The sequence below is a fragment of the Podarcis melisellensis genome (genome assembly GCF_964234715.1).
Source record: "Podarcis melisellensis genome assembly, chromosome: 4".
Classification (NCBI taxonomy): Eukaryota; Metazoa; Chordata; class Lepidosauria; order Squamata; family Lacertidae; genus Podarcis; species Podarcis melisellensis.
The window spans coordinates 101,361,317-101,377,009 of record NC_138531.1 but is presented as its reverse complement, the minus strand read 5'-3'; the positions used below and the strand labels follow the sequence as shown (position 1 = coordinate 101,377,009).

Below are 15,693 nucleotides of genomic sequence, written 5' to 3'. Positions count from 1 at the left end.
ATGGTCCAATCTGAAGCTATCATTGCTGGGCCGAATTGCTGCGATAAAAATGAATGTACTGCCTAGGATGCTGTTTTTGTTTCAAACATTGCAAATTCTGGATAAAATGGATTGTTTCAAGAAGTGGCAGAGAGATATTTCTAGATTTGTCTGGCAAGGCAAGAAACCTCGAATAAAATTTAAGATACTAACTGATGCTAAAGAAAGAGGTGGATTTGCCCTGCCAGACCTTAAACTTTATTATGAATCAGCCGCTTTTTGCTGGCTGAGAGAATGGTTGCTTCTTGAAAACACTGATGTGCTGGATCTAGAAGGTTTTAACAACGTATTTGGGTGGCATGCATATTTGTGGTATGATAAGGTCAAAGCACATAAAGCATTTAAAAATCATATTGTCAGAAAAGCACTGTTTAACGTCTGGATAAGATATAAGGACTTGCTCGAAAATAAAACCCCAAGGTGGTTGTCACCAATGGAAGCGAAGGCTCAGAAAAAGCTCAATATGGAGGCCAAATGGCCAAAATATTGGGAAATTCTGGAACAAGAGGGAGATAGATTAAAACTACAGAGTTTTGAAAAACTAAAAAATAGAGTGTGGGATTGGCTCCATTATTATCAAATAATGGAGGTATATAATCTGGACAAAAAAATTGGCTTCCAGGTGGAAAAATCAAAATTGGAAATACAGCTGTTAGACCCCAAAAGTAAGAACTTGTCAAGAATGTGTAACTTGCTGTTGAAATGGAACACTCAGGATGATAATAAGTGCTGGAAATGTAAAGAGACTGAAGGCACATTCACCTTTGGTGGACATGCGCAAGGATTAAGACTTTCTGGGAAATGATCTACAATGAAATGAAAAAGGTATTTAAATATACTTTTCTGAAGAAACCAGAGGCCTTCCTCCTGGGCATGGTCGGCCAATTGGTGCCAAAGAAGGATAGAACTTTCTTTATGTACGCTACAACAGCAGCAAGAATACTTATTGCAAAGTACTGGAAGACACAAGATCTACCCACCCAGGAAGAATGGCAGATGAAGTTGATGGACCTTATGGAACTGGCGGAAATCCGAGACCAGGGAGAAGAGTCGGTGGAGGAAGATTGGAAGAAATTTAAAGATTATTTACAGAAACATTGTAAAATTAAGGAATGTTAGAAGGAGGCTGGAATGAAGTTATATGGCTTTAGCAGAAATATTATAAAGGATTAAGTAAAAATAGATTGTTAAAGGAGGAAAGGTAAAGTTACATTATATTAAGATAAATTATAGGATAAAAATTGGGAAAGATAGAAAGGATTTGCTGAAATAGCTAACTGAACTAGAATACAAAAAAGGGAGGTGCGAGGAGCTCAAGGAAACAAGTAAGCGAAAGATAAGTTACGGGGAGGTTCGTTGTGTTTCTTAATTGTTTCTGTTTTTCTGTTTTTTTATAACCTTTCCCCCCCCTATTCTCTTCTTTTTTTATTGTGATGTGTTGTTAAGTTTTTGTTTAACTTGGAATTATCTCTTTCTCTTTTTGTAACATTTAAAACTTTAATAAATATTATTATTATTTTTAAAAAGAAATTTTTAAAAACCGCACAAAGGTCATGAGGAAAACAAAATACAAGAAGATACAAACATGGACAGGTCCCATCTTTGCGGGCAAAATGGAAAAGTTGCTTAAAGGAGGCTTTCCCAAACTTGGGTCCCCAGCAGCTCCCGGACTACAGTTCCCATCATCCCTCCCCATTGGTCCTGCTAACTAGAGATGATGGGAGTTGTAGTCCAAAAACAGCTGGAGACCCAAATTTGCTTTAAAGGGAAAGTAGGCTGGCCCTGTGACACCCTCTGCTGGCCAAAAGCACTGCCCCAGAATCTGAACCACCCCCAGTACTCCTAATTGGAATTAATAGAGCACAAAACTGAAGTTCGATCAGCACTTCAACCTCTAGGGAGCTTCTAGGTGCTTTCTGCACCACCTAGAGTACCCACAGAATTGTGGCTTCTACTGGCAACACACACAGGAGAACAAATGAAAGACAAACACAATGAGCAAGAAAAAACCTGGAAAGGGCCATACCAAATGGACATCCAGTGTGAAGAGGTCACTTTCCCCACTGCTGAACAATGCCACAGGTAGAGGTGATGAAATGCTAGAAGTGTTCTCCGGGGCAAGGGGAGCTGCTGAGAAATTGAACTACGGGCGCAAAATATTACTTTTTTTTAAAGTCACTGCCATTATAGGCATTGCCATTCTAATGGTGTGCATGCACCATGTGATTGATAGTGCAAGGCGGGCCTTACCTGGCCCCCACCAATATTTTATTCAAGTCGGCACAACTGGTCAGGTGATTTACAAATTAAATAAATAAATAAATCACCTTCCTTTGCACATGTTCCAGCTTGCCAAGATCCTCATTTATGCTTTTAAAAATGTGTTTGCCCATCATCTGAAGATTTTACAATATAAGCCAAAGAAATCTCTCCATTTTTATTCTTTTCTTTTTTTGGATGGAGTTATACACTTTGTGGATCAGGGAACTGCTGTGGAAATTGTGTATTTTGATTTCAGTAAGGCTTTTGACAAAGTCCTCTGTGATATTTATGTGAGGAAGCTGGTAAAATGAGGCTGAATGAGGTAACTGTTAGCTGGATTTGACGGACCGAACCCAAAGAGGACTCCTTCATGGTTCCTCCTCATGCTGGGGAAAAGTGACCAGAGGGGTGCTGCAGGGTTCTGTCCTGGGCCCGTTGTTGTTCAACGTCTTGATAAGTGACTTGGATGAAGGAACTGAGGGGATGCTCCTCACATTTGCACACGAAACGGATCATAATGGCATCCTCTCTCTTCCTCAGCAACAGACAGGGAGACAAAGAACAGTGCAAAAGCACAGCAGAGTGGAAGAGATAAGACTGACTTCTGTTCTTACAGTTTCCAAGCCTAGGAAAGTAAACAGGGGCATGTGACATACTAGCCACATATCCAGCAACGGGAGGAGTAAATTGCTAACTCACCACACATGATTGCAGGTGATATAAGGAAAAAAAACCTCCTCCTTTTTCCTTATGGGGTACCCAAGGGCCCATAAAGAGTCTTTTTGTAGGTTCTCTATTGGTAGGAGAAAATAACAGAGACCAACCAGAGAATATTGAGAAGCAAAGCAGTCAGTAAGCCTCTTCTTTATTAACTGTTGTAAGAGGGTGCTCCCCCACATGCAGGAGAGAGGAGGGGGACCCCGAGCCATGCATGCAAGCCCTTAATAGAGACTTTTTAAATTGCCTGCCCTGGAGTCCAAGACCACCCCCAGAAACATCATACATACATCACAGATAAGGCAGTCTACAACAGAAATCTGAGTGCATTGTTTTTACCTTGAGAAATATTTGAGGTGACTGAAAGAGTGAAATATGGCTTTAGGACTTTTCCTGTGGGTTTTGGACATGTGGTTTATATATCTATATATGTGTTTGCTTGGTACATTTAGATTTATATTTACTAAAAAAAATTAATAACAGTTCCCCCCTTTGGGGCTATATATTTTTTCTAAAAAATTGTTGCCCCACAAATAATAACTTGGTATGTTGCAAATGGATGCCTTCGTGTAAATCTTAAGAGACTTGCATGTCAGGACTCTTAAAGCTGTTTGCAGACGTAGCAGTGCATATAGCTGGACATAGGATATCACATAAAAAATAACACATGTTGCATTTTGTTCCTAAATTACTTGTGGCATTCTAGAACTTTGGGAGAAACATTCTCCATAGTGGTCTATGCTTTACACTTAGCGGGAAAGTCAAATAATGAGTGAAAAATGCAGTTTGTTTTGTTTCTGCTTTTTTTGTGTGTTCCCAGGTGTCAAAGCTAGCTCTCCTCTGGTCTCACACCTCCATCATATCACAGCAGCAACAATCCCTGGTGAATCCCTGTAGGGCTTTCATATTGGCCATGTCACCTTGTAGTGGCACTGGTTTGGACATTTCTTGAGAGAGATGTCTTTGCCTTGGCCTTTCTATGGGATTTTTATTATAGGCTTTGGTCTTCCACTCTATGACCCTCGTGGCGAGCTGGGTCGTGGGAGTAAATCAGAATGCCACCTAGGTACATCACCACGTATTTGTCTAGCAAGTCCTGGAACACGTGGTTGATGTACTGTTGGAACACGGCAGGTGCATTGCACAACCCGAAAGGCATTACCAGGTATTCAAACTGCCCATACCGGGTCCCAAATGCTGTCTTCCACTCATCCCCGGCTCGGATCCAAATCAAATTGTAGGCCCCCCGAAGGTCTATCTTGGTGAACATCTGCACCCCTTGCACCCGTTCCAGCAACTCTGCAATAAGAGGCAAGGGATACCGGTCTGGGGTGGTAATCTTATTCAGGCCCTGGTAATCATGGCTGCGACAAAGCTCCCTACACTTCTTAACGAAGAGTACTGGAGCGGCGGTGGGTGTGGTAGAGGGCCGAATGAACCCGCCCTCCAGGTTCTTGCGAAGGAAGTCCTGCAAGGCTTAGTGCACCAGAAGCATGAGGTGTTGCAATTCCACCGGTGAGGGCCCATCATGCGATGTCTGGGACCCCTGGGCCATCGGGGGAGAGGCGAGGCCGCACTGTCCCAAGTTGCATTTTCTCCTCCAGCGATTTGGCTGTGGCTGTGGAACTGCTGGGAAGGACCGGAGCCTGGAGCCGGGAGTGCTGGCAGCCCTGAGCCTGGCGATGGTCCTACAACCGATCGTCTATCTGCAGTCTCCGTTGAATGAGGGCGTCCATCATGGCCAGCTGGTCCAGTATCTCATCCGAAAGCCCCTCAAGATACTGGTTCTGAAGGGTGGAATCATTCCAGGACAAGTCCTGTGCCAATGGCCGAAATTCTGTGGCGTAGGCGGCCACTGTGGACTTGTCCTGTTTTAACTGCCGAATCGCCCGATTGGCTTGACTCCCCTTCTGAGGGTTGCCGAACGCGGTTTCCAGATGGTTGCAAAACCCTGTATAGTCTGTCAGCAAGGGAGAGTCTTGCCGGAGCACCGGCAATGCCCACTTGGCCACCCGGTCCTTCAGCAAGCTGATCAGGAAGTGCACCTTGGTGCGGTCATCGGGGAAATTCCAGGGTCAACCTTGAATATACAGCTTGGTCTGGGCAAGAAACATGGGAAAGCTGGCCGGGGACCCATTGAATTAACCCGAGGCAAGGTCCAAGTCCAGTCCATGGTCAAAGGTGCAACATGGAGGCAGTCCGTAGTAGCTGAAGCTGGGTGCAGAGCAGGGAGTTGGGTGAAGTTAGGAACAGGCTTGCAAGCAGGGAACCGGGGTGGGTCAGGAGCTCAGGCAGGAACTAGCAACCAACAATGTTGCTTCTGCAACTTGGGACTGGGGCTGGTCGGCTTTTATCTGCCCTGAGGCATAGGGTGGCCCCGATCCTCTGGTGACTCGCCTCTCTAACCCTGAGCCTCTGCAGCTCAGGAGAGGCTGGAGGGTTACCGGACCCAGAGGCAACCTCAGCTTCCTCTGACAGGGCTGAGAGTGGAGCATCTGCAGGCAATGGGTCCTCCATCACCTCAGGAGCCAGAGCAGACTCAGCTGGTGCCTGCACCTGAGGACCCAGCACAGGTGAGGACCCTTCAGGCTCATGCCCCAGCCCTGGCTCAGCTGGTTCTGGAGGCGGGGAATCCTGTGCAGGCTGGGATCCCTCAGGTTCAGCATCCAAGTCCGAATCCCAGGCCATCACACCTTGTCAACAATGTGGAACTGTAGTAGTCCCCAATTTGGACTTAGCAGACATTTGGTCTTTATGAATGAACTGATTTATTGGTCCTTCCGTCTATATTATTGCACTTTATGTGTTGTTTATGTGCAAGATAAACATTTGATATTGTGATAAGAATAGATAGAAGAGTATTGTTTATGTGAATGCACAGCCGGTTACGTCTTGTGTGTTTGTCCATTCCAGGAACAGCATTCCCGACCCAGATGTTCACAGGAAGTCCCTAAGATGATTCCCCTTTCAAACAGGATACGTGAACCTAGGCCAGTAGAGTCCTCCTCTCCGGCAGACGGACAACCCCTTCTTGTTCTTTTTATTAATGATTTTTATTGAAATTTACAATCACCAACCAACCCCCACCACCAAAACATCACATCTTATTACATGTATCCTACTTTGTGTTTCATAGATCCACTAGCTTCCGTCCTTCCCTTCCACCAGTTTTCCTATTCCATTCCATAGTTTACAGATTCTTTAATAATAAATTATACCATGACATGAGATTTATTTCAATTTCGCCATCTCAGCATACTCAACCAACTTTATCTGCCCTTCTCTTATCGTCGGCATCTCCTGTTGCTTCCACTTTAGAGCTATCAGAACTCTGGCTGCAGTTGTTGCATATAAATATAATCTTTGATCTATCTTTTTAATCCCTTCTCCCACCAAACCTAGCAAAAATTCTTCCGGCTTTTTGGGAAAACTGTACTTAAACATCTTTTTTAACTCGTTGTAAACCGCATCCCAAAACTCTTTTATTTTATTGCAAGACCACCACATATGATAGAAGTCGCCGTCTTTTTCCTTGCACTTCCAGCAGGGTTGACTACTTGTTCTATACATTTTTGCCAATTTGGTGGGAGTGAGATACCAACGATAAACCATCTTCATAACATTTTCTTTTAAGGCAGAACAAGCAGTGAATTTATGCTCTCATAAAATGCTCTCTTCTGGGTTCAGAGCCCCCTGAGCTGAGCCGCCTGGCAGTTCTGAATCACCTCCTGCAGGTACACCTGGGGGGGGCAAGGAGTGCAGGTCTGAGTCCCTGCTCTGGTTCTCTGCAATACTCACCTGCGGGGGAGGGATGTGCAACCGCAGCACATCTGCAAAGAGAAGGACATGGGGACAGGTGAGTCCGTCCCTGAGCACCTGGAAAGGCTATTCCAAGAGTTTTCTCCTGGATTCCAAGCCCTACTGCAGGGGAGTCTGACCAAACTGCGGGAAGCAGTGAAAGGCAGGAGTGCCTGGCGTGATCTGGTCCATGGGGTCACAAAGAGTCAGACACAACTAAACGACTTAAGAACAACAACAACAACAACAACAACAACAAATAATAATAATAATAATAATAATAATAATAATAATAATAATAATTTATTTGTACCCCGCCCATCTGGCTTCTTTCCCCAGCCACTCTAAGTGTCTTCCACAGCAACCAAAAATACACAAAAATGTCACACATTAAAAACTTCTCTGAACAGGGCTGCCTTAAGATGTCTTCTGAATGTCAGGTAGTTCTTTATCGCTTTGACATCTGATGGGAGGGCGTTCCACAGGGCGGGGGCCACTACCGAGAAGGTCCTCTGCCTGGTTCCCTGTAGCTTTGCTTCTCGCAGTGAGGGAACCGCCTAAAGGCCCTTGGAGCTGGACCTCAGTGTCCGGGCAGAACAACAGTGGCGTAGCGTGGGGGGTGCAGGGGGGCTGGCCGCACCGGGCGCAACATCTGGGGGGCGCGCTTGCCGCCTCCGGAGTCGCCGAAGAGCCTCGGGCACAGGCTATAGCAGAGCCCCATGTCTCGGGAAGGAGGAAGCCCCGGCCATGGACGCTGCCCCCAGGTGGTGCAGCAGGAGCCAGGCGGCGAAGGGGAGCCCGGGGGAGCGGAGGTGCCGCGGGGACACGGCTCGGGAGCTGCCGCTGAGGAGCCAGAGCATCGTCCCCGGGAGGAGAGGAGGAGCGGCGGCGGAGGGGAGCCGGTCAGGGAAGTTGCTGCTGGGGATGAAGAGGCGGCGGCGGCGGGAGGCGGACTTCTCTCCCTCTCTGGTGCTGTGAGGCGCTTGTCAGCCCACCGGCCCCTCCTGAGCGGGATATGGGTGGGCGGACGGGGTGGTTGGGTGGGGGAGAGGCGCCGGGCCCGCCTCGTGCCCTGACAGGAGCCACCGCGGGCGCCCTTGACGCGGCGCCCCTCATGCCGCCTCGAGAGGTGTTGGGGGGCAGCGAGACTCCGCCGGGCCCCGCCCCTCACCTCACTCCAGGCTCGGCTTCAGGGCTGTCTTGCGAGGGGGCGGCGGGAAAAGGCTCTGAGGAGAACCTCGCTGGCTGTCCCGCTGCGTCGCTTTTCCTCCTCACGTCGTTTTTCCATTCCCTTGAGGGGACGGGGAGGTGAAGGGAGCCTGCCTTCCTCCTCGCACGTGGCGAGTCGTTGGTGGAGGTTGAGAAACCACGCACATTAGACATTAATAATAATAATAATAATAATAATAATAATAATAATAATGGTTTTAAGACTCCCCCCCCCAAGGAAAAGGCACTTTCTTGCCCTGCCCGTGGGCCAGGAGATCGTGGCGGGCGAGGCCTTCAGCAGCAGAGCCCTTATTTGCGCTGCCAGCCTGACCTTCACCCTCTTACATATAGAGAGGAAAGGAGACGCGGAGGTGCAAAGGCTTGCGGGGCAAAAGGAAGCTCCGCTGAGTTCATCAGGGGTGCCAACGTGAATACAGTATGATATTGGGGGGGGGGGAGGCAAGTAAACCCCGCCCTGCATAGTTGATCACATTGGCAATGCCCATCAACTGGGGGACTGCCCCCTGAAATGTTTTATTGTGGGGCCTGAAGCAGCGGCGTAGCGTGGGGGTGCAGGGGGGGCCGGGCGCAACATCTTGGGGGCGGCGTGCTCGCACTCGAGTGCTAAAATCCACGGGTTAGGGGGCGCAAATTACTTGCCTTGCCCCGGGTGCTGACAACCCACGCTACGCCACTGCAGAACAATGGGGGTGGAGACGCTCTTTTGGGTATGCTGGGCCGAGGCCGTTTAGGGCTTTAAAGGTCAGCACCAACACTTTGAATTGTGCTTGGAAACGTAGTGGGAGCCAGTGTAGGTCTTTCAAGACCGGTGTTATACCTCAGCACGGCGCAGGGACTGACTGAGCGGGTGGCGAGATGCTTTCAGCCTCGAACACTTGGCGGCTTCTGAAATGGTCGTGCAGGCCAGATTCACAACCCTGGAGGGCTGGATTTGGCCCGCGGGACATAGATTGAGGACCCCTGATCTACACTGACTGGCAGCAGCTCCCCAGAGTTTCAGGCAGGGATTTCGTCCAGCCCTTGCAGGAGGTGTCAGGAGTTGACCCCGGGACATTCTGCATGCCAAGCAGATGCTCTAGGGCTCCCCGTATTTCACTAGTCTTTCAACGTTATGCTATTAGCAACCGTGGAGATTCCACCTCCCTCTTTCGAAAGGAGGACACTCACCTGATCAGTAGTAATAGTAGCAGTAGTACTAATAATAATAACAATAATAATTTATACCCCACCCATCTGGCTGGGTTCCCCAGCCACTCTGGGCAGCTTCCAACAAAATATTAAAATGCAATAGTCCATCTAATATTAAAAGCTTCCCTAAACATAATAACAACAACCATCCATTTCTGGAAAGGGAAATGGCATACTTTTGTATATTAGTATAAAAAGAATGCATAAGAAAGTATTACTCATTTATGATGAGAATAGGATTTATTTATTTTGAACTTCGCTGGGTTCCTCCTTGGCAGCCAGTGCGATTGTTTCAGCAGGGCTAGAACTCAGGACCCGCTGCCTTGAGGGACATCTAAGAGCAGTTGGGGACAGATCGGACGGCCATCTGCCATGGATGCTTTAGCTGAGATTACTGCATTACTGGGGGTTGTAATTATTATTATTATTATTATTATTATTATTATTATTTATATCCCGCCCATCTGGCTGGGTTTCCCCAGCCACTCTGGGCGGCTTCCAATAAAACACTAAATTACAATAACCCTTTAAACACTGAAAGCTTCCCTCAACAGGGCTGCCTGTTTAGGGAACTAGACCAGCCCCCTCTTGCTTCGGGTTGGACTAGATGACCCTGGGATCCCCTCCTCTCTCTCCACTCCTGAATTCCAGGAGGAGCTTCCTTGCCTCCTGCAAAGCCCTTTTCCCTGCAGGCTCTTCCTCTGGTTTCCACCCAAGGGAGGGAGATGCTCAGATTCCAGCCAAGAGCCTCACCCCCAAAAGGATATCTGGGCATTAGCATAGCCGGGGTGGGGGACAGCTGCCCCCCTAAATGCATTAAAAAAAATAAGAATATGAGGTTCTGCCAAGCGAGAGAGGGCTGAGCTGGGTGGACTCGGCTTTGCAAGGGTTAAAGGGAAGTGAGCTGCCTTCCTAGAGAGGACAGGAAGCAAGGGGGGGCCAGGTCCTCCAGAGCCAAGGCCCCTCCCTCCCCAGTCCTTTCCTTGCTTTGGTGTCTCTCCTGCAAGGGCTGCCTCGCTGTCTCTCCTGGGATCTGGTGAGTCTCCTCTCTCTCCCCCCAGAGGGTGCAGTGGGGAGACGGGGGGGGTCCCAGGGCTGCAGCAGGGGAGGGGGCCTGGGGGTCCTGATCTGCTCCTGCAGGGGGGGGACCCCAAGTCAGGGGGGAGGAGAGGGTCCTGCCAGGGAGGGGCCAGGTCTGCCACGCTCTCCTTCCTGCAGATCAGAGGATCCCAATCTCATTTGGCCCTCCGCTCCCCCCCTTTCAGAAAAAATCTCCCTTCTTTAAACAAAGGAGTCCCTGGGACTTTAACTTTGAGTGACATCGCTCAGCCTCATTGCACAAGCGAGGTAACATGTGCAAATGGTTTTCCAAAGCTGGACGAGGAGGTGGACTAGCCCCCCCCCCAAGAAAACCCCACGTGGAGGAAGGGAGGAAAGGTGGGAGAGAAAGGCCAGGAATAAAGAGAGGGATCCCAGCCCAGAGTCTGGCTGCTGCATTGGGGACCAGTTTCCCAGTGTCTCCCAGGGCAGCTCCCCACGGAGGCCACTGCAGCCATCCCCTCGCACCCAGAGCAGGGCATCCCAGGACCACATCCTCTCTCTCCCAAAGGGATTTTGCTAGCAAAGCAGCCGGAAATGGGCGCTGCTCCTCACTGAGCCTCCAGGGACCTTGGCATCAATGGCTGTGTGTTTGTGTCTGTTAAGCTATCTAACAGAATACTACTACTACTACTACTAATAAATTACATACCTAAATTCAAAGGAGATGTCTTTGGCCCTGCCCATACCTGGCCCTCAGAGCAAAGAAAAAGGGACCCCACCCCAGGAGTCTACCTTGAGAATGGCGGAGAGTCCAAGTGCAAGAAAAGGAGACAGAAGCAGGGGAGTGGGGGTGGGAGTGGGGAGCAACTCCAGAGGACCCCCCAGGTCAGGACCCCCACTAGAGAAAAGCATCCATTTATCACAAGATACAAATGACTCTCTTGTCAGTTGGTTCTGACTTCATGCATTGACTGGGAGGCAGCAGAAACCAGGTTGATTAATCTGACAGAAATCCCTTCAGTTGCCTCCACGTTTTGCATTGCTAGAAGGCTAGAGACTTCTTTCTTCTCCTCTTCTTCCTCCTCTTGTTCCCAGCAAGACTCATCCATGCTTGCTCAGGGAACCATTTCCCCCCTGTCCTACAAATTCTGTAACAGAACAATGTATTTGCTTTGTAGGATTTGCTAGAGCTTCTCATTAAGACGGGCAGAACTTGGCAGAAGACCAAAGGGTTCCTTCCAATCTCTCAGAGGCTTCCTGACAGCACAGATGGATGAGCAAGACTCAGCTGGCCCTGAAGCAGGAAGAGGCCATGCCAGCCAAACTGGGAGCACTGGGGGATTCTGGGAAAACCCTGTGCAGAAGATCCTGGGTGAGGAGGACACCCTCCGCTCAGAGCTGCAGAGCCAGCAGTTGAGGCAGTTCTGCTGCCAGGAGGCCAAAGGACCTCGAGAGGTTTGCAGCCGACTCTACCACCTTGACCATCAGTGGCTGAAGCCAGAAAGGCACACGAAAGCTGAGATGCTGGACCTGGTGATCTTGGAGCAGTTCCTGGCTGTCCTTCCACCGGAGATGGAGAGCTGGGTGAGGGACTGTGGAGCGGAGACCAGTTCCCAGGCGGTGGCCCTGGCCGAAGGTTTCCTCCTGAGTCAGGCAGAGGAGAGAAAGCAGGTGAGAGAGACTTTCCTCTGGATGCTCCCAAGGGGCTCCAAACAGGACAGAGAACATCCCATAATGGTCTGCTGATGGCCCATCTTTTTTCTTGGAAAGCATCCATGGGATGAGATCTCACACCCTTTAAGTCTTTGTCATTCTCTTTCTAGTATTTCTCCCCATTCTCTGTTTTGAATCCTTGTTTCTTTCTCAGGGAAAGGATCTCTTTGCAGAAATGGACCTGGATTCCTGTGAGGCAGAGAGGCCTCCGTTGGACACCAGAGAGAGGCCACTGGGTAAGGAGGAAGGTGGGTTTTCTCCACTGGTCTCATTCTCTTGGTTTTCCAATTCATCTGAGGGTTCTTTTCATCTTGTTTTGGGGGGAGACAGTTGGGGACAAGGGTCCAGAGGAGGGGAGATGTATTTCTGCACAAACAAACATATGAAATGGGCACAAACGTCTAAATGCTCTCAGCAGGAAAGGCTTTCTCAAAGGCCCACCTGTAGTTAGAGATGCCTTGTTTCACCTGTGAGAGAAGCAGGCACTCCTGGCGTCCTGCTTACCTTTTTTCTCTTGCAGATGGCAGAAGGATGCCAGCAAGACCTCCTGATCCGCCTTTTTATTGGTCCAGAAGGGAAGCAGCGGCTGTGGAACCAGATCAGGTCAGGGGAAGCTGCCTTGTGGGGCCAGAGGCTGAGGGATGGAGCAATGTCATGGACTGGTTGGACACAGAGGAATGGTGGGAGGAAGCAGCCGGGGAACCAGGAAAGGAAGACGGCTCAGAGCCGAAGGAGTGGAGGTGGAGGAAGGATGAGCAGTCAGAGGGAAAAGAGGGAGAAGCCTGGGAAGAGGAGGTGTCAGAAGCTGAAGGGGAAACAGGGCTTAGTGAGCTGGGAGACTCTGTGGCAGAATGCAGTGCAGAATCAGAGGCAGAAGAGGAAGGAGGTGCGTGGGAGAGGAAGGTTGAGAGGCAGAAGTGAGTCAGGATAAGGAGGAGCCACCGGTGGCTCCCTCTCCTTTTGCCAGAAGTCACACACCCCCCGCTTGTCTCTCAGAGCCAGGAGACAAAAATAGGCTTATTTCAATTAATCACTGAATGCTAAAATTGTTTTCTAAGCAGTGGACAAATGAGAACAAATAGTGGCCTGGATTCACCTAACCAGCCCTTTCAGATGAAAAATCGGGTCTGCCCCCCATTCATCCCCCTCTCCATGCCCCCCTGAACCCCTTGAATTTGGCTCTAGGGCATTGGGAGGGAACCTTCCCAGAACAGCCCAGGAGGAGAGGAGAAAGTGGATCCTTCCATTGGGGAAACTGGAATGCTTGCGTAGGCAGAATGACTTGGAAAACACAAGGCAGAGTAACACCTATTTGCACAAAGACAAATACCCATAATTAAAACACAGAATTAAATAAGCACCCATAATTAAAATGTGCAGCAAAGCAATCCTATTTAAACAACACCGCAATTTACAGGAAGGAAACAACAGAGCATTGTGGAGCAGATCATATTTCTGCTGTCTCAGAGGCGGACATTTCCCTTTTTCTTTTAGGGTCCAGTGTGCTTTGAAGATGTCGCTGTTCGTTTCACGGACGAGGAGTGGGCGTTGCTGGATCCTGACCATAGAGCTCTGCATAAGGACGTCATGGAGGAGAATCGTGGGATCGTGGCCTCTCTTGGTAAGGCTCCCTGTGGGATTGTCCTATCTGCCTGGAAATTCACAAAATATGTCTATGGACCAACCTCATATATTTTCACAGAGCTCAATAGTGGCCCCTACAACACCTGGGAACCTAACACCCCCACAATAAACAGTAAATTACAGTTTTCTCTTTGAACAATCTTCCTCAGATTATTCCTTTTTCCACCACGATTGGGCTGGTCTCAACTGCCCAGGCCATCTTCAATGTCAGCTTCAGAATTGTTAGGAAAGATAAGTAGCTTCAGGTTTTCTGTTTTTGTTTTTGCTCCTGTCAGTCTTGGGTTGACCAAAGAGACGACTGACATTGGAGATGGAGGCGATGCCATGACTGGGCCAAACAAAATCCATCCCAGAGAAGAGCTAGACTCATTGAATTTCAGGTAGAAGTAGCAGTGGTGATGATGATGATGATGATGATGATGATGATGATGATTTATACCCAGCCCATCTGGCTGAGTTTCCCCAGCCACTCTGGGCGGCTTCCAATCAAGTGTTAAAAACAGTACAGCATTACATATTAAAAACTTCCCTGAACAGGGCTGCCTTAAGATGTCTTCCGAATGTCTAGTAATTGTTTATCTCTTTGACATCTGATGGGTGGGCGTTCCACATGGTGGGCGCCACTACCAAGAAGGCCCTCTGTTTGGTTCCCTGTAGCCTCACCTCTCGCAATGAGGGAACCACCAGAAGGCCCTCGGCGCTGGATCTCAGTGTCCGGGCTGAACGATGGGGGTGGAGACGCTCCTTCAGGTATACTGGACCGAGGCCGTTTAGGGCAATAAAGATCAGCACCAACACTTTGAATCGTGCTCGGAAACGTACTGGGAGCCAATGCAGATCTCTCAGAACCGGTGTTATGTGGTCCCAGTCACCAGTCTAGCTGCCACATTCTGGATTAATTGCAGTTTCCGGTTCACCTTCAAAGGTAGCCCCATGTAGAGCGCATTGCAGTAGTCCAAGCGTGAGATAACTAGAGCATGCACCACTCTGGCGAGACAGTTCACGGGCAGGTACGGTCTTAGCCTGCATACCAGGTGGAGCTGGTAGACAGCTGCCCTGGACACAGAGTTAACCTGCGCCTCCATGGACAGCTGTGAGTCCAAAATGTCTCCCAGGCTGCGCACCTGGTCCTTCAAGGGCACAGTTACCCCATTCAAGACCAGGGAATCCCCCACACCCACCCGCTCCCTGTCGCCCAAAAACAGTACTTCTGTCTTGTCAGGATTCAACCTCAATCTGTTAGCCGCCATCCATCCTCCAACCGCCTCCAGGCACTCACACAGGACCTTCACCGCCTTCACTGGTTCTGATTTAAAGGAGACGTAGAGCTGGGTGTCATCTGCATACTGATACTGCATACCCCCTGATGATCTCTCCCAGCGGCTTCATATAGATTAGGTTAGCGCCATCGGCGAATGGCGGAGTTCCTCCGATCGGAGGAACGGGCTCCGTGGAAACTGGGTGTTCCCAGTGGCGTAGCGTGGGGGGTGCAGGGGGTGCCAACCGCACCGGGCGCAACATTTTGGGGGGCGCACTCGCAGCTCTCTGCCCCTACCTGGCTCACTCACTCTCTCTCACAGTGTTGGCTGTGCGAATGCAATGCGAGCTGCCTGCGTTGCAGTGCGGAGCGGGAGCGGAGAGAGAGCGAGGGAGGGATATCTGGGGGAGGGAAAATGCAGCGGCCGCCCAGCGCAGCGCTCAGCGCGGGAGAGAACCACACCCGACCAGCCCAGTTTTGGGAGGGGAGGTGTTACTGCTAGGTTAGTGTGCATTTAAACCGATTTAAAATGTCTGTTTAACAAAAGGCGGCGGCGGGAGGCGGACTTCTCTCCCTCTCTGGTGCTGGTGCCGTGAGGCACTCGCCAGCCTACCGGCCCCTCCTGAACGGGATATGGGTGGGCGGACGGGGTGGGGGAGAGGCGCCGGGTGAGGCAGGGTCAGCCGTCGGCGGCAGCTGCGCGAGGGACCCCTGCCCGCATCGTGCCCTGACAGGAGCCGCCGCTGCGCCCACGGGCGCCCTTAACGCGGCGCCCCTCATGCCCCCTCGAGAGGCGCTGGGGG

General features: G+C 49.9%; 1 protein-coding gene across 1 annotated transcript in view; it reads left to right on the top strand.

Annotated features, from left to right (window-relative positions):
• The first annotated feature begins 13,550 nt into the window (after positions 1-13,550).
• LOC309369139 (uncharacterized protein) overlaps positions 13,551-15,693 on the top strand; it is an 83,203-nt gene continuing 81,060 nt past the window's right edge. The window contains exon 1 of the mRNA XM_081909856.1: positions 13,551-13,744. Within this exon, the coding sequence (XP_081765982.1) occupies positions 13,576-13,744 (169 nt within the window). The 5' untranslated portion in view covers positions 13,551-13,575. The remainder of the gene's footprint in view (positions 13,745-15,693) is intronic.